General features: G+C 40.1%; 3 protein-coding genes across 4 annotated transcripts in view; 1 reads left to right on the forward strand and 2 right to left on the reverse strand.

Annotated features, from left to right (window-relative positions):
* Positions 1-4,074, forward strand: part of apoltp (apolipoprotein lipid transfer particle homolog) — a 43,849-nt gene extending 39,775 nt beyond the window's left edge. Inside the window, exons 71-73 of the mRNA XM_085440412.1 lie at positions 52-161; positions 3,576-3,683; positions 3,909-4,074. Of these exons, the coding sequence (XP_085296538.1) occupies positions 52-161; positions 3,576-3,683; positions 3,909-4,052 (362 nt within the window). The 3' untranslated portion in view covers positions 4,053-4,074. The remainder of the gene's footprint in view (positions 1-51; positions 162-3,575; positions 3,684-3,908) is intronic.
* Positions 4,075-4,180: 106 nt separating this feature from the next.
* Positions 4,181-8,731, reverse strand: LOC146688033 (V-type proton ATPase subunit d 1-like). The gene is made up of 8 exons (XM_085438027.1): positions 8,444-8,731; positions 7,999-8,170; positions 7,535-7,713; positions 6,231-6,310; positions 5,924-6,001; positions 5,643-5,819; positions 5,471-5,548; positions 4,181-4,952 (listed from the first exon to the last, which is right to left on the reverse strand). The coding sequence occupies exons 1-8, from the start codon at positions 8,571-8,573 to the stop codon at positions 4,779-4,781; spliced, it is 1,068 nt and encodes a 355-aa protein (XP_085294153.1). The 5' UTR covers positions 8,574-8,731; the 3' UTR covers positions 4,181-4,778.
* Positions 8,732-13,416: 4,685 nt separating this feature from the next.
* asip2b (agouti signaling protein, nonagouti homolog (mouse) 2b) lies at positions 13,417-24,319 on the reverse strand. 2 transcript variants are annotated; one of them, XM_085439572.1, is made up of 4 exons: positions 24,265-24,319; positions 24,020-24,142; positions 19,127-19,200; positions 13,417-14,190 (listed from the first exon to the last, which is right to left on the reverse strand). In XM_085439572.1, exons 2-4 carry the CDS (start codon positions 24,126-24,128, stop codon positions 14,023-14,025), a joined length of 351 nt encoding a protein of 116 aa, XP_085295698.1. In that variant the 5' UTR covers positions 24,129-24,142; positions 24,265-24,319; the 3' UTR covers positions 13,417-14,022. The 2 variants fall into 2 exon arrangements, with proteins under 2 accessions (XP_085295698.1, XP_085295699.1); XM_085439573.1 differs by lacking the exon at positions 13,417-14,190 and adding an exon at positions 14,198-15,045.
* Between the last annotated feature and the right edge of the window lie 921 nt (positions 24,320-25,240).

The raw sequence follows: 25,240 nt of genomic DNA on the forward strand, positions 1-25,240 counted from the left end.
AAATATCTGTCTTCATATTCTCACACATATACACCGTTCTCGCCTGCACAGGTGTCTCCACCGGTCTGTTTGGGACCAACGATAACGACGCAGGAAATGATTTTCCTATGTTTGACGGATCTCAGGCTAAAAACTTGGAGGATTTTCTCTACACCTGGCAGGTAGGATCAGTGAGATTAATCAACACATGGTCCAGTTCTCAAAAAGATGTGCAATATGAAATAAAGCCTAGATTTCAAGGATTTGTAAATCATTTAAACTCTACTTAAACTCTACATTTGATCGAAAATACAACAAAAAGGTTTTAAAGTGAAAAAGGACTGGGTAAAGACTGAATAATCGAGGAATGTTCTCAGGATTAAAATAATCATGAACGGTTATGGTCTTCAGGCCCTCAAGTGAATTCATTAAAAAATATAAACCACTCCGTAGCACATGTTAAAGCTCTGACATTGAAAGAAAAAGCAGACAGAAACAAGATGCAGAAACTTCACTGGGCATAGCAATATTCTGGGCTTGGGTCCATTTATGTACTAAGATCAGTGGAAAGCTGTTTGCTTGTATGACTGATAAAAATCAATTTTTTGGCAGGGGGCAAATAGAAAGGGACAAAGAAAGGCTTGTTAGTGGTACACACTTCAACTCCAGCATCCATTATAGCATAAGTTTGGAATTGCATGAAGTGGAATGTGTTCCTCGGTCATCTGTTGATGTCATCACCCTGTTAGTGATGAAAGATATAAAAATAAATAAATAAAATCCTCTTTCAGCTCTAAGGTTTTACATAAAAATGATTTGGTCCTCAGCAAGTCTTAAAATTATTAAATGTGACTTCAGATGAACAACAACTCTCACTTCACTGCGGAGGAATTTTGGCCCTGTTGTCTTTACAACATTGCTTCAGCTCATTGGGCGTTTGCTTATGCACGGCTCTCTGAAGGGCCCGCCACATCATTTCTGTCAGATTGAGATCTGGACTTTGAGTGCGCCATGGCAGCACGTCAAATGATATGTTTTTCAGTCGTTCCATCAGCTGTTCCATGACCCAGTTGATGCCAAACTTTAGCTGTCAGACCGATGATCTCATATTTGAGTAGAAAACTTTGGTATACGGAGGAGTTCATGGTCGACTCAGTGACTTGGGCTACGTTCACACTGCAGGTCTTAATGCTCAATTCCGATTTTTTTGTCTAATTTGTTTCTGCTGCCTTTCCCGTGCCTTCACTTCCTCTCACCACCCTCTTGTGTACATATTGTCCCGCTGTCCTGTGCCGGAACGCCCGTTCTTCTTCCATGTGTCTTGCTCATGTTCCTTGTTACCAGTTTTTCCCCATTTAGTTTTCTGTTAGTGAAAGTCTTTGTCCACTTTTTCCCTTTTATTTTGTATTTTTGCAAAGTTTTGATCAGCCTTAATAAACGGCTCGCTTTTGTTAGGATTAGTCCAAGCGTCTGCATTTGGATCGTCTAGAAAACGTGACCTGCCTCCCACAGATCGTGACAGTTTTTTGAGGGAAGAGGCTTTCTCCTGGCAGTCCTTCCAAATAAGCCACACTTATTCAATCATTTTATAAATGTACTGTCTCGAACGTTAAGATCTTACGTGCCAGGAGTCTGAGATGTAGCTCTTGGGTTTTTAGCAGTTTCTCTGAGCACTTTGTGGTAACACACAGCTGAATTCTCCAGAGCAGCAAACTGCCAAAAATCTGCTTTCATAGAGATGCTCACACTCACTAATGATCAGTTAATCTCATGCATTTGATCTGCTAATTAGTCTCTTAATTCCTTTGGAAGCAGTGAGGGTGTCGTTAGACTTTATGCGCAGCGTTTTTGCATGTTAGATTATTTGCGTTGAATAAATAATGACATGCTGTAATAAGTAGAGCAGGGCAATATGACCAAAATATTTATCACGATATACATTTGAAAATGTACGATAAGATATAACTGACGATATAATTGACACTAGACAAAATACTTTACGACTCCACAACTTTATTAGTGCAAAAAAAACATCAATGTATTTTCACTTAAACAAGCAGCTGTTTTTTATCTGCATTAAAGTTATATAAAAATTTAACAGTGTAAATGCAAATTCCTTGCTGACAGTTTAACCAAAAGGCGTTTCCAGTGGAAATTGTCCGACATGTCCTCAGCATAACCATGTATAATATCCACAAAACTTAAAAAGAGGTTATACACACACAACACGGTAATATTATGTTGAAGCACAGTACGTATCACTCCGCGAGGCTCCTGCCTACGATAGCCGTAATAATCCGACAATCCATCAAGCTGTGCGGCTTCGTAGCTTAGCAAAGTCGTACTAAAACATTTGACAGATTTTTTGAGCGCCGTGTACCACATAACATCGTTTCGAGCTCAGTAAACACAACCAGAATTCATACATAAGGCACACAGGATTATAAGGGGCACTGTCGATTTTCAGAAAAATCAAAGGATTGATTTTAAGTGTGCAGTATTTCCAAAAAACACGGTAATAACGACGGCCTGCTAGCATGCTCTACCAAAAATAGTGCTTTGTTGTGTATCTGACGGACGAAAGCTAAACCAGTTCCACACCACTGAAGTTGCAGCATTTATACAAACCAGTTCTGGTTCATCCGTTTCATTCAACGATCCGCTTTCGCCTTTCTCATTCTCCGTCGCCGCCACGCTTTTTCCGCCATGTGTCTATGAAAACAAAGGCACTGCGCATGCGCGTTTTACCCGTATTCTATCGCGATATTTAATTTTGCTGCCCAACATTATACCGGTATTACGTGAACGGTATCATATGGTCCAGCCCTAGTAATAAGTCATTTATTGTTGCTCATTTGAGGTTGTATTCACCTGATTGTATTGTAGGACCTGCTTGGAATCGAACCTTCAGAACTGAAAGAGGGTTTACGTCTTACAATGACTTCAAAGTCACTTTAAATCTCAATTGTAAGTTTTACCTCAAAGTGTATATTTACTCCCTTACCTCAGTCTCAAAGTGTATATATATTTATTCTTCTTATTCTTACTCTTCCTATATTTCAAGGATTCAAGGAGCTTTATTGTCATTCGCATGACACGGTCCCGGATTTATTGTTGTTCTTTTGCACTGTATGGAACTCGAGCCTCGTCGTCTCCTGTCTCTATATACTGAACTGTATATAGCAGAGATGACAATCAAGTTTACTTTGAACTTTTGTATGCAAACAGGAATTATGAAAACAGTTTGCGTTCCAAGCGAGAGCCATTAATTTCATCTACCAAACATTTGGAAAGTATTAAAAATGATACACGATAATGGGAAACATACTCCCGCATAAATATTTTGGGGGGAACGTTTTGCTGGGATCAAATACAGAATGAACAGCATCAACATTTGATTTGTGGTTTTGGTTCTCGGTGGTTAAATCATTTTCAAATCACTGCGTTCTGCTTTAATTTGTATTTCAGACAACATCCCAATATTTCCTGAAATCGAGTTTCAATGAAATTGTGAAATCTTGTGTCTACAAATGTTTGCAGAGTTTTTGTCAGCCTCGAGGTTCTCCTTAGCTTTGCCCGCTTGTTTGTGACTTTAGATGAAACCTACATGCATCAAACCTTCTGCGACAGCAGCCGTCAGTCCAGCGAGCTGTGACGCTTTGTTCTCTTCTCCCGATTCTCCCCTCAGCTCTTGTTTCAGGGTGGTGAGTAACAAAAAAACCCACACAGCAGGCATGTCCTGGTGGTTTCTTCACCAGAACATTTTTATTAATATCCCATTTATGTTTGGAAAGCTCGTCGTGGAGGGAAGTTTAAACAGATAAATATGAAAACCTTTCTGTTTTCCCCATCTCCATCTTTTTTCCTTTTTTTTCTCTTTTTGGTTGATCACATGTGATTTTTTCACAAACCTGCGTTTGTGTTGTCAGGTGGATCCCAGTCAGTTCATGTCTGTGTGTAAACTCAGCTCATCGAGAGCACCCTGCAGATTAGCATTTGCTTTCGCTCACCTCTGCCAGCAGAACTACATACCCATGGAGGTCCCCGTTCACTGCAGTGAGTTAGGCCACTGAATAAGACATGCATGATTATTCTTGTATTAATGTGTATTTGTGGCAAGTTTTTTTAATTCAGACATGCAAAATGTATATTTTGCATGTAGTTTTAACTTGTTTTGTGTGTGTGTGTGTGTGTGTGTGTGTTTCTGTTTTAGTGAAAGTGTAAAGGAAGGACAAGCTAATGAAGAGCAAAAATGGCCAGTTTCTGACCTCTGTGAGCTGCTATAACGGACAGCTTTACTCTTTATACCACTGTTTGTGCCATATTGCCTTCGTACTTTTATGTTGTACTCCACTGTGTAGTCACACATTCTTGTACCTCCTGTGACGCTTTTGTCCTGTTTAGACGTGCGTTGATTATCCCATTAATGTGAATGTAAACACATTCACTGTAGCAAGTAATAAAAACATTTTTTTTAAAGATTTGTGTCAGTGCATTGTGAGGAGGGAGCGGCTGAAACCAGCTTTTTATTGAATATCATTCCTTTCAGACTTTGTTTTGTGACCAGGACAATTATTAACACAAAGTCTGGAATTAAAAAGAGTAATTTCTTTCAAACAATTTGAGGCGTAAGCGATCAGGTCTTGAAACTCAATACACATGAGGAACAGATGTGCTATAACAGTGTAACACCAAGGCTGTGGTTTGTAGTGCAAACAGTGAAGATGCTGAAGACTCACTTTGGTCCACCACATTTACTAATCCGTACTAAAACGTAGTAAAACATCCTTGTTTCTTAGTTAACTGGTCTTTTGGAAGATGGGTATGTAGTTGTGTATCTTTGACTTCTGTCTTTGTGTGACACATTCGGCAATCCACACAATGTTCCGACTCTCCTGCTCCTTAAGTTTGATGTAAGAGTAAAATACTCCAAAGTGGAACTGCTGCAGGAAAGAAAGTATGTTCAGCTTCACCTGGAAAAATGATAGATGTGTAAGCTGCAAGAATCTACAGTCAGGGCAGCCTAACAAGAAAAGTACATACTAATACTAAATTTAAATTAATCACCTGTACTTTCTTACAAATATATATACTTTCAGCAGGTGATTAACGTGATTTTACAGAGGCCTAAAACATGAAAATATCCAGTGAGCTGCAGTTCTCATAGAAGCTAGAAGTCATGGGACAATGGCCAGGCTGCTTTAAACTAGGAATGCAACAGTCTAATAACCAAGTTACAACCAAGGTGTGCAGAAGAGCATCTTCTAGGAGAGCACATCTGTGAATCTGAATCTGTGCTACTAAAAATTCAAGTAGCTCTGAAGACAAAAGGAGCTCCAACTAGGTGGGGTGTACCTAATAAAGTGGCTGGTGACTGTATGTCAGATTTTCATATTTGAAAGTCTGAATGGTCAGCTTGGTTCAAATGTTATATAAAAGGTTGAAAAGTGGGAAAGAAATCCGTGACAGTTCAAAACAAAGCTGTTATTACCTCTTGTTCGAAGAATCGGTCCTCAAGAGTCTTAAAATCTGATCCAGGCTCAGGGTCATCAAAAACCATTTTATAGTCCTGCAGGGAAATTTGAGTTTACACTGACCACATGTCTGACTCAATGTGCAATAACAACCGTGCAGCATCTTAAAGGACATGAGGTCAAACTCACTGGATAGCAGTCAGCCACAGCCTTGACCTGCTCATGGTCCTCTGCCTGGGCCAGGAGTTTCAGTCCTCCAGGGTAAAGTTTGCCACAGGATGGATACAGCGCACTCCTGTCTGCACTGCTGAGATCCGTCCCAAAGGAGTTCACGGTGATGATGAAGGCCCGCCGGTCCGCTTCAAACTGCAGCACGCATAAAAGCGCACGGCATTTACAGCAAAACAAATCTCAAGTAGTTTGTAAGACTTCAGTTAAACAAACTCATGCATCATAGAAAGCCAGAGTACCTCCAGGACAGGGCACATTACGTCCTTTGTGGCACCACCCACGCTCTTGCAGAAAGAGTGGAAAGACTGCAAATATGCCTGTGCGGTAGAACAAAAGGCACCGAGATCAGCACAAGTTTCATGAAAAACAGATCGCGTTCAGACACGGCAGTAAAACTTAAGTGCAGCTGTTAAGCATGTTTATCACAGTAGTATAAACTACAGTAAAGAATTTATTGCATATTTATAGCATGTCCACAAATACTATAACACAGGTGTCAAAGCTGAGATAGGTTAGTCATGCCATCTTATGCTATGCTCTGCTCACCTTATACAGTTTGTTTCTCAGGATCTCAGCCTCCATCTCATCCAGGCTGCACTCAGATACGGCATCCTGGAAAAACTGACCTGTGGTGAGAATAAAACAACACAGTAACCCTCAGTATGTTGTAAATATTTTTATAAAGTAGACCTTAAAAATGGAAGCCCACTCCTGACATGAAGAATAATAACATATGGTCACAACTGTGTTTACTATATCCCTGCTCACACCCATTACTTCATGCTTAGCTTTGGTAAACTATGACTCTGAAATTTTTAGCACTGACTAATTTTTAGCTGTGCTGAGGGAACAGAGAGCCAGAGAAGTCTAAAATAAGAAGAAGTAGCTTATTAGGCTTGTTGCTAACTAACAGTCCACAAACTTGCTTGGAAGGTATTATGAACACATTAGGAGGATTTAACAGCCAAGGAGGAAAAAATAAAAGAAAACAGAAACGTGCATTGCCTTTTAATGACTAGTGCTAATCTGGCTTTGACATTTGACACCTAAAACGTTAGGCTACAAAAATTTACCAAAAAGATGCCACAGTTGTATTTTCTAAAACACCTAAAGAAAGAAATGACTTTTTAGTTTTACATTTTTATAAGTAAAAATCTTGATTTCTCACTTTGAGAACCTCTAAAAGGACACAAAAAAGTTAAAACCAATTCTAATTTGGGGAGTCATCGAACTATGAAGTGGGCACAGCCTGAACAAGTTGAATCCAAAACACATATTCATCACTGCTTTTGTTGCATTAAGATTATATGAAACTACTGTCACTCCCACCACTACTCCTAATACTTCTACTACAACTAATATAACAACATTATTGTTTCCTTTTGGTGTTATTTGGTTTTTGGAATAGCACTTTAATACTTTGAGTAATAACAATATAACACATTTCAGTGTTGACAGAGCTCCACATAATGCTATGCATTAGAAATAAACGTTATATCACTGTAATAAACTGATAAAAAGATCCAGTCTGATGAGGTCATGTGAGGCATTTAATATTGTATCTGTACTCAGAAAGGTTCATAATGCTCTAATGACTAAATTAATAGCTTGTGTGTGCAAACCACTTCCAGTAAGCTGTGGTTAATGAAGCAGGATGAGTGAGCAGGACCTGTTTTCTTTTTGCATGCATCAGTGCAACGTGTTTAAACTAAAGTGTTTTTAGTGACTCATTGATATTTAAGTCAATGATGGTCTTTCACAAGTGTATTAGAGCTAAAAGATAATTAAATATTAATAATATACATCTTTGCCGCCATTAGAAATTTTAAAAAACAAAAAACAGAGATTACCTAGTGGTGTGTCCACCAGGATGGCTGAGTACAGTTCAGCTGGAGTGCGGGCAATACCCACGGCTGCCATTTGGTCAAACGCTCCCAGTGGGTGACACCGTGGGAGCAGCTCTGACACATCTTTGTTCTTCAGGGCCCCCGTGATCAGCATCACCACATTGTCGATCATGTAGCTGTAACTATGGCAACACAGAGACCACATGAATTGAATATCCCTTTTACCCTGTAAAATGTTTCCTGCTCATCCCATTTTTATAAACCACAAAGAGTGTTGCAGAAGGAAGGTTTTCATCACATAAAGATGACCTCGCCACGTTTGCCACAAGGTCTCCACTGTCTGCGTAAACACTGTCCTCTTTAGCTGAAAATCTCAGCAGCAGCCAACCTGCAGGATGCTGTTCAAGTGCGTCTGCTTATCCTGTGACACAAGCTATAAATAAAGCACATGCAGTGACTAGGCGCACCTTATATAGTCAAGGAAGGTAGACAGGGGTGGCAGGGCATTAGAGCGCAGGCAGCTGAATTCAGTCACCAGATTCTCCCTCAGCTTGCTGTCCAGCAGCGACACAGTCAAATCGCCCTCAGACGAGGACAGCAGTTTACCGTAGTCTGTGCTCTGAAGGTGTAGCTTCATATCTGAGCAGAGGACATGGCAAATCAAATGTTTTATACTCCACTGCTTGTTAGTTTGCCATTTCCAAAGAGGCAGGAAAAGGTTAAACAAGGTACTGATCACCGATAGATAGATAGATAGATAGATAGATAGATAGATAGATAGATAGATAGATAGATAGATAGATAGATAGATAGCTTCCAACACCCCCTCACATGTGCATAATATTTTTTAGACTGCAGGTATTGCACATTTGCATATTATGACACATTACATGGGTGATACAAAAGGCTTACCCTCTAGTGTGTCACACTGGGCCAGATTATGATAATCAGTCTGACACAGAATCCCAGCTTTCATTCCTCGAACCAAACCCTCCAGATAGCCGTGATCCACGTTAAAGCTGAGCTCCTCGCATGTTGCCATAATGCCAAATGAGTTATTGAGTAGAACTGCCGCAGTCACAGCGTGATTTTAGCTTTTCTTTATATATATCAGCTTCTGCATAATTCCCTCTCTGACTAACGTTCATGCTGTTATTTTTCCTTCCTCTTTGACAGCAAGAAATTCCATGGCTAAAAGTGTTTGCTGTCTCAGCTCCTGCTTTTAGCACATTCATTCTGACTCGTGTGTATTCACCCACTCTGTTTGAACCACTGTGTAGCAGGAATTTCAAAAATGAAATGAAATAAAGACCCTGATGTTTTTCTTTTGTTTGTTTGTTTTGCTCTGTTCACACAGCACGGGTGAAAAAAGTAAAAAACAAAACAAAAAGCTAAACAAGCACGGATTAAAAAGTCCGCTTCACTGCTCTTCTGTTCTAAATAGTTCAAAATACACACTAGACTAATGACTACTAGTGATAACATCTGCATTGTTTTCATAGATCATTTTTGCTGATGGCAGCAAATGTAACGTGATTGTGAAATCATATAAAAATGTTTTAAAGAGCTCAAACAGGATTTCCTGAAATCTTTGGCTTCTGTAAGCTGTAAAAACTCACTGCTTTTTACACACAGAGAAATGTTGGTGTGTAGCATGCAGATATTATGCAGACGGCAGGCAGTGAGCATGAGCCTGTGGATTTTAAATGTGTTTCATTCACTAACATATCCAACAGAATTGACCTTTGTGCACATTTCATGACTCTAACAGTGATTTTATGTGTAAACACTTATTAGTGAATGAGCCCATTGTCAGTTTGAGATGATCTCAGCTTTGTGAGATGGTGCGTTATATTATTGGAAGCCATCATCAGAAGATGGGTGTAAGCGATGATCACGGATTCAACATGCATCAACAATATATCCTCCACCACTAGCAGCCTGAACAACTGATTCAAGAGAGGGTGGAGCTGTCCTTTCATGTTGTTTATGCCAGATTCTGACTCTGCTATCTGAATGTTGCAGCAGAAAATCGAGATTCATCAGGCTAAGTATTTCTCCTGATGTGGTCTTCTGCTGCTGTAGAAGACGCTCTTTTGCATACATTGATTCAACGAAGCTTATTGCTTTTGCCTTCCTGTCAACTCAGAGAAGTCCCGTTTTTCTCGTCTGACCATTTCTTCTTTAATCTTTTTTAACCTTCCTTAATCCTTTTTCTTCTATGTAAACTAGAGATGGTTATACAGAATAATCTCAGTAGATCGTTTCTGAAATAGTTTCTGAAATAGTTTCTGAAATACTCAGACCTGCCTGTCTGGCACCAGCAACCTTGCCACATCTTAAATTATGTTTCTTTCCCATCCTGATACTCAGTTTAAAACTCAGCAGATCCTTTTGACCATGTCTATCTCAGTTTGTAATAAAAACCTGGAATTTTCTTTTCACCAGAAGCCCACATAGCAAAATTGGTATGGCCCAGATCTGGCCCACACAGAGTGCTTACACATGGCCCACATACCGCAAAGAATGACGGCTCTTTGGTGGCCCAGATCTGGTTTGCCAGAGGTGACCCACACATGGGCCAGCACAAGGCCAGTTGCAGACACACTGGTGGCCCAGAACAGTTTCAGTTCTGGCCCCAGATGTCAGCCTAATGTGTACCTTAATCAAGCCATGTAATATTAACATGTGCCAGAAAATACTAGTGCAAAAGTAACATGACGTAATTCTGTTAAGTCAGTGAATGGACTGATTCTGATATTATGCTTTTCTGCTCTCCCGGATTACTCAAGTTTCTATACAACATGCCACATTCACCCACTTTCTCTAAACTGAGTGTTTCCTAACTACATTCACACTCTTGACACGCAGACTGGAGAAGCCAGGGATCAAACCACTAACCTGCTGATTAGTAGGTGACCTGCTCTACCTCCTGAGCTACAGCCACCCACTGGTAAAGGTGAGTAAACCCTCACTAGGTTTTGGATAAAGTGAACACTCGCAAACCTGTCAAACCTGCATTTGAAACGTTGGCTACCATAGCAGTATAGTATTGCAACATGGCATTTGGCCTTCTAACTAAAATAGGAAAATAGGAACATAAATACTGCCATCATTGCCAGACCTGGCCCACATCTGGTTGACATACACTCTGCCATGACACCAGTCAGTCAGAAGTGCCAGCTTGATGCCGGATCCCGGCCAGACCTGTTTTCTATGAGCCTGGGCCACATAAACCAAACCACAATCGAGCCAGATACGGCGTGCCATCACATAAACAGTGGCATCTGTGCCAGGCCTGGCCCATATCTGGATGACATACGTCTTATTTGTATGTCATCCAGTGTGTGAATGTGTGTGTGAATGGGTGAATGACTGAATGTAGTGTAAAGCGCTTTGGGATCCTTAGGGACTAAATAAAGCGCTATACAAATACAGGTCATTTACCATTTTGCCATTTATCATGCCAGAAGTCAGCCAGCAGTGCCGGCTTGATACTGGATCCGGGCCAGACCTGCTTGCTATGTGGGAACTTTTGGAGCTATAAAAGATCTTCTTCTGTCTTCTGTTGTTAGGGTTAGGGCTAACTGTAAGGCCTTTTTCTGTAACACTGGCTCTTTCCTGTCTTAAACTCCTTCATGCTCATGGACATAATGGACATATAAGGATCTCCATGAAAGGGATAATCATTCATAACATAACTACTACTGACAAATGGCGTTCAGTTTGCCCATTTGCCATTTTTCAAAGCAGAAGCAGACAGTGTCCCAGACAAGATAATATATTATGTGGTCCACACATTTCCTGGATAGGATTTATAACCACTTTCCTTTGGAATTTACACAGAAGTCTCTGTGCATCTCCTCGGGATACTGAGCTGAGCCTCCAAAAGAAGGTCTAATATTTATTATCTTTCTGCTATTCACATAATTGTCCTGGAAAACCTCAAAATGCTGGTTAAGTCACTGTTTAACTACGAGAGACAGGTCGGCCTGCAGTAACGTATTCTTTACTCTCTTGTTTTTAATCCTGTGTACCGCATTTACTCTAAAATCAACATTAAAGTAGCAAATCATTAAAAATGATTTTTAGCATCTTAATAGGTTCCACATGGAGCAATGCAAGGAGAATGTAGGCTTACAGCGTGTTTATTCAATAGCAAAAATATAAACTCCTTAATCCACAAGAGGCAGGCAAGTCCAAACATATATATCTGATTTTCAAGGCGTGGGGTACATAAGTAAATGCCATTTGGTCCTCATTAAGTCTAAAAGCAACAACACATTTATGTTCCAAAGTAAATTTACTTGCAGGTATCCCCAGCAGCAAGATATTCAAAAGCAGCAAAAATGTGGGAAATACCCATAATGCAACACACAGTTAATATCAGATTGTTTACATACATGAAAAAGCACGTCACCCATCTCTTTTTATGCATACATATAATGTTTTAAGATATTTTAACACTGTGCAAAGATCTCTGTGAGTATTTTTTTTTCATACTTTTTGCCGCTGAAGACAGAAGAACTCTTGAATAAATACAAACAAATACAAACAAATGCCTCACATAATATCAGAAGCATTTTTCAAAATGCTTCGATTTTATTTTGAAGTTTAATCTCTTAACCGCATTTGTGCAGACAAACCCACAGAGCACATGTGAATCTTTCCGTGCTCTTTTGTCAACCACAATATATGTTCAGGCGTTGTGATGTGTTTGCGTGCATGTGCATGCATGTGCGTGCTGCATCTAGGTCCTCTTTAAGCAGAGGGGGTTCATCCTCCAGCAGTGACAGATGGTGTTGAAGAGTCGACAGCGGCAGGAGGCGCAGGGGTCGCAGCACAGCAGGTGAGGGGAGCAGCTTTCCATCAAGCGTCCGCAGCGACGCGCCGGAGTTACGAGGTTCGACTTGTGCTTCTAAAGCAATTCCAACAGAGACAGAATATGTGGAAAAAGCACGAGTCAGTGGAAGAAGTGGAAAAGTCTTTTAAATACATGTGAACTATTTGACCCCCCGACTCATGGCAGCTCTACAAAGCGTTTTAGTGTTGTTTCGGTTTTACAGCCATTAACTTCACTGTTATTACTAAACGATTTTTTTTAAATCAGCCTTTTGGCAAAAGCTTCAACAGTTTGTTTTGTTGTTATTTTTTAAATTTAGGCACAAGTCCTGTTTACTCTTTTAAGAAAAATCTCACTCACTGAAACACGTTTTGTTGCGAGAGTTCTGACAGGGACTATAAGAGGGAGTCAAATTCATCCTACATCATAGGACAACACATACAGTGCACTTGATCTAAAGTGGGCCAGACCACTTAAGATGGAAATTCACCTTTCTAACAATATGATAACATTTAATTACACATTCATTTTTTCCTGAATTTAGGCCCTTAACCCTGGAGAACCCATGGGGTCAAATTTAACCCTATAGGTTCTCCAGGGTTAAGTTTGACACCCATGGACTAGAAAGATCGAGCGTATTTCTTGCATAGTTGCTTTTCTTCTGTGACTTTAATGGTAAATCTTCTCACATACAAGGTCTTAAATAATCAGACCTCATCTTATCCTAAACACCTCATAGTACTGCATGTGTCATGGTCCTGAGTCTGACGACTCAGTGTTTTGTTTTTCCTAATATTCTATGTTCTTGTTTATTCTGATTGTCTTTTGTTAAGGTTTGCCATTTGTTAGGTTTCTGTTCTGTGCCTGCCTGCTCCCACGTCTCTGTGTTCCCTCTGTCTGGCCTGCAGTAACGTATTCTTTGCTCTCTTGTTTTTAATCCTGTGTACCGCATTTACTCTAAAATCAACATTAAAGTAGCAAATCATTAAAAATGTTTTTTAGCATCTTAATAGGTTCCACATGGAGCAATGCAAGGAGAATGTAGGCTTACAGCGTGTTTATTCAATAGCAAAAATATAAACTCCTTAATCCACAAGAGGCAGGCAAGTCCAAACATATATATCTGATTTTCAAGGCGTGGGGTACATAAGTAAATGCCATTTGGTCCTCATTAAGTCTAAAAGCAACAACACATTTATGTTCCAAAGTAAATTTACTTGCAGGTATCCCCAGCAGCAAGATATTCAAAAGCAGCAAAAATGTGGGAAATACCCATAATGCAACACACAGTTAATATCAGATTGTCTACATACATGAAAAAGCACGTCACCCATCTCTTTTTATGCATACATATAATGTTTTAAGATATTTTAACACTGTGCAAAGATTTCTGTGAGTATTTTTTTTCCGCTGAAGACAGAAGAACTCTTGAATAAATACAAACAAATACAAACAAATGCCTCACATAATATCAGAAGCATTTTTCAAAATGCTTCGATTTTATTTTGAAGTTTAATCGCTTAACCGCATTTGTGCAGACAAACCCACAGAGCACATGTGAATCTTTCCGTGCTCTTTTGTCAACCACAATATATGTTCAGGCGTTGTGATGTGTTTGCGTGCATGTGCATGCATGTGCGTGCTGCATCTAGGTCCTCTTTAAGCAGAGGGGGTTCATCCTCCAGCAGTGACAGATGGTGTTGAAGAGTCGACAGCGGCAGGAGGCGCAGGGGTCGCAGCACAGCAGGTGAGGGGAGCAGCTTTCCATCAAGCGTCCGCAGCGACGCGCCGGAGTTACGAGGTTCGACTTGTGCTTCTAAAGCAATTCCAACAGAGACAGAATATGTGGAAAAAGCACGAGTCAGTGGAAGAAGTGGAAAAGTCATTTAAATACATGTGAACTATTTGACCCCCCGACTCATGGCAGCTCTACAAAGCGTTTTAGTGTTGTTTCGGTTTTACAGCCATTAACTTCACTGTTATTACTAAACGATTTTTTTTAAATCAGCCTTTTGGCAAAAGCTTCAACAGTTTGTTTTGTTGTTATTTTTTAAATTTAGGCACAAGTCCTGTTTACTCTTTTAAGAAAAATCTCACTCACTGAAACACGTTTTGTTGCGAGAGTTCTGACAGGGACTATAAGAGGGAGTCAAATTCATCCTACATCATAGGACAACACATACAGTGCACTTGATCTAAAGTGGGCCAGACCACTTAAGATGGAAATTCACCTTTCTAACAATATGATAACATTTAATTACACATTTATTCTTTCCTGAATTTAGGCCCTTAAGTTTGACACCCATGGACTAGAAAGATCGAGCGTATTTCTTGCATAGTTGCTTTTCTTCTGTGATCTTCTCACATACAAGGTCTTAAATAATCAGACCTCATCTTATCCTAAAGACCTCATAGTACTGTATGTGTCAATTCAATTCAATTTTATTTATATAGCGCCAAATCACAACAAAAGTCACCTCAAGGCGCTTCATAGATACAGAGAAAAACCCAACAATCATATGACCCCCTATGAGAAAGCACTTTGGCGACAGTGGGAAGGAAAAACTCCCTTTTAACAGGAAGAAACCTCCGGCAGAACCAGGCTCAGGGAGGGGCGGCCATCTGCTGCGACCGGTTGGGGTGAGAGAAGGAAGTCAGGATAAAAGACATGCTGTGGAAGAGAGACAGAGATTAATGACAGATATAATTCAATGCAGAGAGGTCTGTTAACACATAGTGAGTGAGAAAGGTGACTGGATAAAGGATGAACTGAAGCTCCGCCATCACGTGATGTCACATGCTGCTGTTTCTGATGTCACTTCCAGAAAAAAAAAAAAAAAAAAGAGAAAGGTGACTGGAAAGGAAAAACTCAATGCATCATGGGAATCCCCCTGCAGCCTACGTCTCTTGCAGCATAACTAAGGGAGGATTCAGGGTCACCTGGTCCAGCCCTAACTATATGCTTTAGCAAAAAGGAAAGTTTTAAGCCTAATCTTAAAAGTAGAGATAGTGTCTGTCTCCTGAATCCAAACTGGAAGCTAGTTCCACAGAAGAGGGGCCTGAAAACTGAAGGCTCTGCCTCCCATTCTACTGTTAAATACTCTAGGAACAACAAGTAGGCCTGCAGAGCGAGAGCGAAGTGCTCTAATAGGGTGATATGGTACTACAAGGTCCTTATGATAAGATGGGGCCTGATTATTTAAGACCTTGTATGTGAGGAGCAGGATTTTGAATTCAATTCTGGATTTAACAGGAAGCCAATGAAGGGAAGCCAAAACAGGAGAAATCTGCTCTCTCTTTCTAGTCCCTGTCAGCACTCTTGCTGCAGCATTTTGGATTAGCTGAAGGCTTTTCAGCGAGTTTTTAGGACATCCTGATAATAATGAATTACAGTCGTCCAGGCTGGAAGTAATAAATGCATGAACTAGTTTTTCAGCGTCACTCTGAGACTGGATATTTCTAACCTTAGAGATGTTGCACAAATGGAAGAAAGCAGTCTTACATATTTGTTTAATATGTGCATTGAAGGACATGTCCTGGTCAAAAATGACTCCAAGGTTCCTCACAGCGTTACTGGAGGCCAAGGTAATGCCATCCAGAGTAAGAATCTGCTTAGATACCATATTTCTAAGATTTTCAGGGCCGAGTACAATAACCTCAGTTTTATCTGAATTCAGAAGCAGAAAGTTAGCGGCCATCCAGGTCTTTATGTCTTTAAGACATTCCTGCAGTTTAACTGATTGGTGTGTGTTATCTGGCTTCATGGACAGATAGAGCTGGGTGTCATCTGCATAGCAGTGAAAATGTATGCTATGTCTTCTAATGATGCTGCCTAAGGGAAGCATGTATAGTGCAAACAGAATTGGTCCCAGCACTGAACCCTGTGGAACTCCATAATTAACCTCAGTGTGTGAAGAGGACTCTCCATTTACCGTACATGAACAAATTGGAGTCTATTAGATAGATATGATACAAACCACTGCGGTGCAGTACCTGTAATACCTACAGCATGTTCTAATCGCTCTAATAGGATATTATGGTCAACAGTATCGAACGCTGCACTGAGGTCTAGCAGGACAAGCACAGAGATGAGTCCACTGTCAGAGGCCATAAGAAGATCATTTGTAACCGTCACTAAAGCTGTTTCTGTGCTGTGATGAGCTCTGAAACCTGACTGAAACTCTTCAAAGATGCAGATGATCTGTTTGACAACTACTCTTTCAAGGATTTTTGATATGAAAGGAAGGTTGGAGATTGGCCTATAATTAGCTAAGACTGCTGGGTCTAGCTCATGGTTCTGAGTCTGACGACTCAGTGTTTTGTGTTTCCTTATAATATTCTATGTTCTTGTTTATTCTGATTATGTCTTTTGTTAAAGTTTGCCATTTGTTAGGTTTCTGTTCTGTGCCTGCCTGCCTGCTCCCACTTCTCTGTGTTCCCTCTGTCTGTCCATGGTGTCACAGTGTCTGCTCGTGAATCTGTCTGTTAAGTTCAGTGTCTTGTCCGGTTCTCTGTGTCTGTGAGTTTCCTGTTTTATTCTGAAGGTCGGTGTCTCATGTGAGTGTTCTCAGCCTGACGTCTGTGTCTCGTCAGCCCTGATTTCTCCCAGGTGTGTTCCCCTCCTGTGTCCCATCCCATGATTACTCCTGTGAGTATTTAAGCCCTGTGTGTTCTCCTGCCTGTTGCTGGTTTGTCTGTGTCTCCCTGCGGGTCTGTTTTTGTCTCTAGGTTTCAGGTTTGTTATATTCTTAGTTTTCCCAGTTTAGCCTTTGTCAGTTCTGTTCTCGCCACCCTCGCCTTTTGTTGTATGTCATCCTCCTCAATAAAAGCCCACACATCAGTAGTGCCTGCATCTTGGGTCCTTTAATAATGCCCACACGGTTTGCCGTGCTGACAGTATGTTTACTGTTGCTTTACTGATGGTTCCTAGGATATTTAAAAGTAAGGGAGGGTGAGCCTTCATCTTCAAGACTCCTCTTCTATGAACCAGCTCCCAGTTTGTGGAGACAGACACTGTCTCTACTTTGAAGATTAGAGTAAGCGCTTTCCTTTTTGATAAAGCTTATAGTTACGGCTGGATCAGGTCACCCTAAATCCTCACTTAGTTATGCTACAAAAGGTCTAGACTGCTGCAGGCTCCATGATGCACTGTGCGCTTCTTCTTGATTCACCTTGTTTCACTCACTATGTGTTTATACACCAGTCTGCATTTAATGATTTGTTATTATTAATCTCTGGCTCTTGTCCACAGTGGGTCATTTGCCCTGTCTCCATCCCTTCACCCTCAGTCAGTCACTGCAGATGACCACTGTGCCATCCTCTACAAATTATTTCTCATGCTGTAATTCATTCATAAGTGTCCTCTTTCTACAGTTTTCTTAATACTGGGTCGTTTAGATACCTGATTTATAATTATGTGGCACAAAAAACTGTGAAAGTCATGTGACTCAATCCGAGTCTTATAAGACAAAAAGCAGTTGTAAAAAAAAAACAACTAACGTAGGTTGATGCACTTTCCACAATTGCCAGAGCAAAGCTGTTTAACTGTCCACCCTTTTCTCCAGCCTCTCACCCCACCCGTAAAACCCAGTTTTATCCGTCCATAAAAACCACACATTCTTTTCCAGTTCATTTCAACCAAGTAGAAATAAGACTTCTGAGCCCTCGTTACGCTACATCAACAGCGTGGTATTCCTAACGGGTAGCTCCAAAAAACAATGTCCACTTTTTTGTGGTTGTCTAATTAATCTACAAAAATTTCAAAACAGACGATGAAAGCAGGACTTAAACTTCAAGTGACTCGTTGACAGCCGGGATAAGCTCAACACAGGAATTTATTATGAATGAATCAAAACTTTTTTGTTAATGAACGTAAATGTGACACATGCAAGTCATTTGGTTCTCCGTTTCTTTTTCATCTGGTTTGGAACTCCACGAACACAAACGTATTTAAACAGCTGGTAAATTTCATCTGAGTTTCCTGATCTTTCTCTCATCATCCTCTTACACAGACACTTCCTCCTCTGCCTTTATTGTTGCCATCAATTGTTGGTGTCAGTCTCTATCTCACCCGTGAGCTAACTTTCATGCTAAAACACAGTCTCAAGAGCTAAAACAGCTAAAAGTTAAAGAGCTCCTTGATTGTTAGGCTGATGTGAAAACACTGATCTGAGCACATTTCAAACTTTGCATAGATAATTGTTCGGTTTCACTGGAGGTTTTCTGCATGGAGTTTTCAAGAGATAGCTTGAAGATTGATTTGTTTGTATTGTTTTAACAAAATGGTTTCAAGAAATATGTCTTAGCAATATAAAAAACTACAACAAGTGAGTTCACGACACTGAGGGCAGGATTAAGGTCACACTGAATTTCTATCATCACTGTTAAATTATTGTGATGTGCTACGTTTTCATTGGTGGGAAATTTGATCCTTGTGGAAAACTGGGTTGTGTTGCTGTCACCACATTTTGCTGCATGTCACATGTGTTCACTGCTGTCTGGCGTTTTCCTGCCAATGGAAAGCAAGCAGCAAATTTTCAAATCCAATAAACAGGATTATAAATTCGCCTCACATTAAAAAAAATTGCCTAACAAACCAAAAAAGGCATTTTCAGGAACATCTTTACAAAGACTAAGGGCGTGTCACTGAAACATGTCAGCAACTACCTCTGAATACTTTTAAAAGGAGCAATTTTAGTGTTACTACTAAATCAGTGAGTTTATGACAAATAGAGTCGACAGTAAAAACCTACGGGAGTGACACTTTGGCGTGGTGGAGAAATCTTTTGCCTTGCAAACAGCCGCCTATTCTTCGCTTGGCTCCAAACTGGGAATGGAAATAAAAGCAGAGTCAAAAGATCAATTCAGTGTTTCAACAATGCAGCCCCTTGTGCACAATACATGATTAAAAATTGTAAATATGTACAATAGTAAATATTTTAAGACTCTAATACTAAATACTACAAGAATCGGCCCTTAGATTATGAAATAAGGAAACCAGGATCTCCTGTTGGAGGGAGTGTCTGGGCACCAGCCATGGTTAACCAACAGCGAGAGCAGAGTTGAAGCCACACAGGAGGGGTTAAAGCTGACAGCTGGCAAAGTCGGAGAACTTGGAGCACGGGCTTGTTTTACAGTAACTGGGGTCCAGAGCAGGAAATTTATACAATATGCATATTTTTCCTCAAAACAAGCCAAAGAAAACCCAGCTTTACTGACTAGAAAATGTGGGCATCATATTTGTGGAGGGCTTTAAAAACAATAATACGTTTTATTCAATTGTATTATAGTCTGTGCTTGCATGGATGCAAGGAAAAAAAAGGTTATTTTTGCTAATGTTTTTTTATATGCATCATTAAGTAAATACTAAAAAGGTTTTCTCAAAGTCTGCTCATTTGTTGTCTTTGAGATCGCCATCGTCTTTTCTTTCTGGATCATCTATAGTCTAGTAGGAGGAAAGATTTATGACCGATCAGCTGAACATCTACAACTCCTTTTCCTCAGCAGGGGAGTTTCTGTCAATCGTGACTGATTTTTTCTTCTTGGCTGTGAAGCAAGAGAAAATTTTTACACATTTAGAGCTAAATCATTTATTTTGCTTTATACTTGTAAGAAGTCCAGTCAAAACAGCACAGCAGGTTTCTTTTCTTCCTCCAAATTATTTTGCCATGCCAAGCCTACAAATGGACATAAAATGGCCTGCATTTGTATAGCGCTTTACTCAGTCCCTAAGGATCCCAAAGCGCTTTACACTACATTCAGTCATTCACACACACATTCACACACTGGCAATGGCAAGCTACATTATAGCCACAGCTGCCCTGGGGCGCACTGACAAAGAGATGTTTGCTTTAAAGCGTGTTGGTATGTGATACGCATCCAAGACTCCAAGACACTGAGATGTTTTGTTTTGGGGGTTTTTTTCACAGACAGAAATGGCAGAGAAGGTAGCCAACGTTCCACTGGAAATCAGAATTATTTGACTCTCGGCCAGCCTGGACATTCTTTTGATCATAATCGAAACAACGTTTTCAAACCACTCACCTCACATACTGGCACCAGCAACACACTCACCCTCCCATACTGGATGCTGCAGAAGTTCAACAAATCAAAAAGCCTCTCTTTTGGCTATGACTTCTTTCCTTCTGCCCCGTGACTGATAGCTGCAGCACCTTTTCTTACCATCCAGCACAACACAGATATAGTCTAAACATCTGCTCAAAAATAAAAATCGCCCCAAGGTGTTGTGCTGGATGGTAAGAAAAGGTGCAGCGCGACACCTTGGGGCGATTTTCTTTTTTTGACCAGATGTTTAGACTATATCAGCCACATTTGTGGAAAACGCCCTTTCTTGTGCCTCCTGCTGTTCCCGAGGTTCTCGTGTGCACCCTGATCTTATCTTTATTTTACTACGCTATCTGAAATTGTCTTGTCCCCCATCAATCTTCTGCAGGAAAATATGATGAACTCTCATCTCCCATGTCCTCTCTGTGCTTACATTTGAAATGTTTCCCTCACTCCTGCTTTCTCATGAAAATCAGATGGTTGGTTTTCCGTGTAGCTCAATCATATTTAGCTCACTTTTCCAGCCTCTTTTAAATGTTAATAGAGCAATTGGCTGCTAAAGCCAAGTGTTTTCCCCACTTGATTATAAGATATCCACACACTGAGTGATCACATTTGTAACTGTGGTTTAGACTGTATGTCAAAAGGTGATGCTGTGTTGGTGTAGCATCTGTCATATTGCTGTTTAAAAGCAAGAATTCTAAATCAAGCTGTAAATACTTTCAATTGTATCACAATCATTTTGAGGTTAGGGGCCCTAAATATGCATTTTTCTATTAACAGTACATGCAAACAGGAAACTTTCAGCTGCTCCAAATGGAAATACAATTTTTTAACACTTGATTTGGCAGAGACTTCACACCAGACCTTCCTCACATAGTCATTCATCTGGGCTTGAGAACACAAGGAGTAGACAAGCTGAAAAGGCTGCATATGATGGGGCGATCGTGGCTCAAGAGTTGGGAGTTCACCTTGTAATCAGAAGGTTGCCGGTTCGAGCCCCGGCTTGGACAGTCTTGGTCGTTGTGTCCTTGGGCAAGACACCTCACCCGTTGCCTACTGGTGGTGGTCAGAGGGCCCGGTGGCGCCAGTGTCTGGCAGCCTCGCCTCTGTCAGTGCGCCCCAGGGTGGCTGTGGCTACAATGTAGCTTGCCATCACCAGTGTGTGAATGGGTGGATGACTGGATATGTAAAGCGCTTTGGGGTCCTTAGGGACTAGTAAAAGCGCTATATAGATACAGGCCATTTACCATATGCATCATCTCGCATGCGAGGTGATGCATATCCATTTTAGCATATGCATGTTAAGGCATTTCCCTATTTTGATTCTGCAGAATCAAAATAGGGAAATGCGTTAACCCCTAGACTATGAGACCACAGTGCACAATGCACACAAACACTGTGGTTGAACTCATTACATGCTACCAGCATACACTGACACTCCAGAGCTGTTTCTCAAGGAAAAGGGTTAGCGTTAAACCATCTACTGTTGCAAATGATTATTGGAACCATTAATCATCATTTTATATGTGTAAATATTCAGCCCATTTTCCAGTGTTCCAGCTGCAAACTCTTATCATGCTGGAACATCAGAGGGAAGAAATACTGTCTTTAAAAAGAAATAAATAGCTATGATTTAAATGTGTCTCTGGTGTTTGGTATCTGGTTTTCCCCTGAAAAGCATCAGAATTGTTTTGTTCTAAGAAAAAATGTGAAGGGTGTTCTACTCCTTTCACATCACCAGAGCAAACGGGCTCTTAAAGGCATTGTACACTGTAAAACAAAATCTTAATATAAAAGTATTTTACTGTGTATTTTACAGTTTTGTATTGTTCTTCTAGAATATCATTAAATTCACATAAATAGACTGTGATTTCACATTTCAAATGTAAATTAATGTAAAATCACTGTAATCTAATAAAACATAATTTTCTTGTTTTTTAAATATTGTTAAAATACTTTCACAAATGTATCATGATTTCACAAATATCTGTCCGTTATTTGAAAGATTGAACTGTTAAATTCAAATGTATGTAATGCTATGGAAAAATATATAAAATGATTCTTATAAACTTTTTTTAAATCAAATAATTATTATCATTGTTGTCATTTAGGGCGATCGCTCAAGAGTTGGCAGTTCGCCTTGTAATCAGAAGGTTGCAGGTTCGAGCCCCGGCTCGGACGCTCTCGGTCGTTGTGTCCTTGGGCAAGACACCTCACCTGCCACCTACTGGTGATAGCCAGAGTGGAACTGTAAGGCGCTTTGAGGGTCTCAAAGAGCCCTATATGAATGCAATCCATTATTATTTAAACCAACTGTTAACTGTATATTTCTGTACATTTAAGTATTATGATTTATATCGCCGCATTCATTGACCTTGTTTATAGGTAATTTCATTGTTTAATCACATTAAATTGTGCCTAATTTAATGTTTAAAAGCACTTGAAAAAGGCAAAATCCCATGTAAAATTAGGGCAACAAATTGTATTTTCATTACTGGAAATAACCGTATTTTTATGAGTAAGTTATTTTCTGATATTTTACGGTATTATTTTGGCGCCCCAGCTGCCGGAATATTACTGTTTTTTTTTAGATGTTTTTTCTAACAGTGTAGAGGTGTCTGAGGCTCTGACCTCACTGTGTCACAACTGTTATGGTTTTATTTAGTTCGTTTTATTAATCCGCCCCGTGAAACTTCAACAGTTCTCCACCAGCATGACTGGATAATGTTTTTTCACATGATCAGCTCACCTAATAAACATAATATACTACTACTACACTACGTGGACCACTGCAGGGATGCTTCTCCAATAATAATCCGCAGACATTTAAAACACTTGAGATCACTTTGTTGTTGCATTACAATGAAGAAAGCAACGGCAGCTTCTTGAAGAGCAAAATACAATTATTGTTTATATTCTCAAGTTATATTGAAAATGGTGAAAAAAAACTATTTTTTGACTATATTACAGGTGAGCTTGTCTCTACAGACAGAAGCCAGACTTAGACAAACCTGGTGGACATTGTTTGTCATTTAATGCCCAAAGCTCAGAATTCATCTCAGATCATTCCATCTTCATTTTAATTTGGTTGCTTTTTTAAATTTGAAAACACAATGATAAATTTACAAAATGTGACAAATATGTGACATATACCCCCCCTCCCCCCATAACGATTGTAAACCAATGCTATGCATTAACAATGCTGAAATAAATCCTGCTGTTATCAAAGCTTTAGCGTGTGTGCTTCCTGGACTGGGAGTTCGTTAAGTTTTACTATTTTCGGGTCGTAAAGGAGATCCCTCCTCTCAGATGGATTTAGTTATGTAATTATTTATTTAATTATTGGGGGGTTTTAATGATTTTTTTAGTCTGCTTAGAATAACGCATCTGTTTATACTAAGTGCTCAGTCCTCAGACACACAGACCCACAGTCCCTCATCACTCTGTGTCATTATCTATCCAGCACTGTAAGCAGCGGTATTGTCGGTGAGGCTCCAGCTTCACGACTCTTTTTAATAATAATAATCATAAATAAATAAAAACTACATCAAATCAGGTTTGTGCTCATCGATCCTTACCTGTCACATTCTCCCTTTTCCGCACATCCTTCTTGGTGTCCTCTGCCCAGGACATCGGCAAGGCAAGCAGGAAGAAGCACAACAAGTGTTTGCCGGTGATCTTCCTCATGATGATGATGAGATCTGTTGATGACAATGGTGCAAAAAAACAACAACAACAACAACAAAAACAATCAGTCTAACGTTTAGAAGATAAATATCGGACTTTAAGGCGCTAAAGGAGGAGAAATCTGTGAGTGACGTACGCCTTGGCTGGTTGGTTCCCTCAGCTTTCTCTCTGGCTGTGAAAGAGGAGGTGGGCTGCGAACGAGGACTGAAACACGCACTCGCGACGTGGAAATTACGGGAGAAATTACTAAATTGAAAAAGACAGGGGCGGATTTATTGGTCTTGTGGCGCCCCAAAGCAACCCCCCCCCCCCCCCTCCTCCCCACCACCACCACCACTAAATAGGTTATGATCTTCACGGGTGTATTTTCTCACCCTTGCAGACACAGACTTGGAGCAGACAGTGTTGAAATACAACAAATAACAAGAAACTACACTTGCTTTGTGGTATTGCACAGTCCATACAAAGAATCAAACATAAAGGAATATTTAGCTTTGCATGATTATGATGGTGCAAAACAAACCCAATTTTGCAATCTGCACTTATGTAACTCTTGTGAAACTGCACAAATGTAACAACTGACCATGAAAAATGAGAGGAAATGATTTCTTGGAGTGTTCGGGACTGTGAAAAGATCCACGGGGAATTCTACAAGGAACAGATGTACAGTATAAGGTCAATTATCAGCCCTTTAACCTTGTCCTCACAGCTTTCCTCGCTTGTGAATGCTTGTGAAAAGAAAACCAAGTTTTAAAAATATAATTTGTTTTTTATTTTTAAGTGAATTTTATGTCAATGAAAGCTGACAAATCCCAATTCTCTAGCTATTTTAACACATTTATGGTGTTTTTATTCAGTATAACAGAAACCTTTTCTTTTTAAATGCTAATTTAGAAAAAAATTGTGCCTTAGAGGACAACTTTGGACTTCAGGAGTGCAAATTCTGCGGTTGTATTATAGCCTCACTCCCTCCTGCACAGCTGCTTTGTGTACATCTGCTGGCCTGCATTCAAACAGAAGCCTAACTGGTGGGTGGACTCAGGGTCCTTACATCAATGGGGTGAAATTGTTGCATTTACAATACTCTGGGTGGATGGGAATTGCTGGATTAT

The sequence above is a fragment of the Copadichromis virginalis genome, linkage group LG18 (assembly GCF_057382275.1).
Source record: "Copadichromis virginalis isolate Kocher_CV1m ecotype Utaka linkage group LG18, C_Virginalis_male_GT1.1, whole genome shotgun sequence".
Taxonomy (NCBI): domain Eukaryota; kingdom Metazoa; phylum Chordata; class Actinopteri; order Cichliformes; family Cichlidae; genus Copadichromis; species Copadichromis virginalis.

What these genes read in the sequence shown, in the direction of transcription:
- LOC146688033 (XM_085438027.1), bottom strand. Translation starts at nt 8,573, where the DNA reads ATGGCAACATGCGAGGAGCTCAGCTTTAACGTGGATCACGGCTATCTG. An exon ending in ACCTTCCTTGACTATATAAG is followed by an intron (nt 7,714 to 7,998) that starts GTGCGCCTAGTC and finishes GTGTTGCCATAG; the next exon opens with TTACAGCTACATGATCGACA. An exon ending in CTGTGGCTGACTGCTATCCA is followed by an intron (nt 5,549 to 5,642) that starts GTGAGTTTGACC and finishes ATTTCCCTGCAG; the next exon opens with GACTATAAAATGGTTTTTGA.
- asip2b (XM_085439572.1), bottom strand. Translation starts at nt 24,128, where the DNA reads ATGAGGAAGATCACCGGCAAACACTTGTTGTGCTTCTTCCTGCTTGCC. An exon ending in GAAAAGGGAGAATGTGACAG is followed by an intron (nt 19,201 to 24,019) that starts GTAAGGATCGAT and finishes TTCCATTCCCAG; the next exon opens with TTTGGAGCCAAGCGAAGAAT. An exon ending in CACGCCAAAGTGTCACTCCC is followed by an intron (nt 14,191 to 19,126) that starts GTAGGTTTTTAC and finishes GAATTGCTTTAG; the next exon opens with AAGCACAAGTCGAACCTCGT.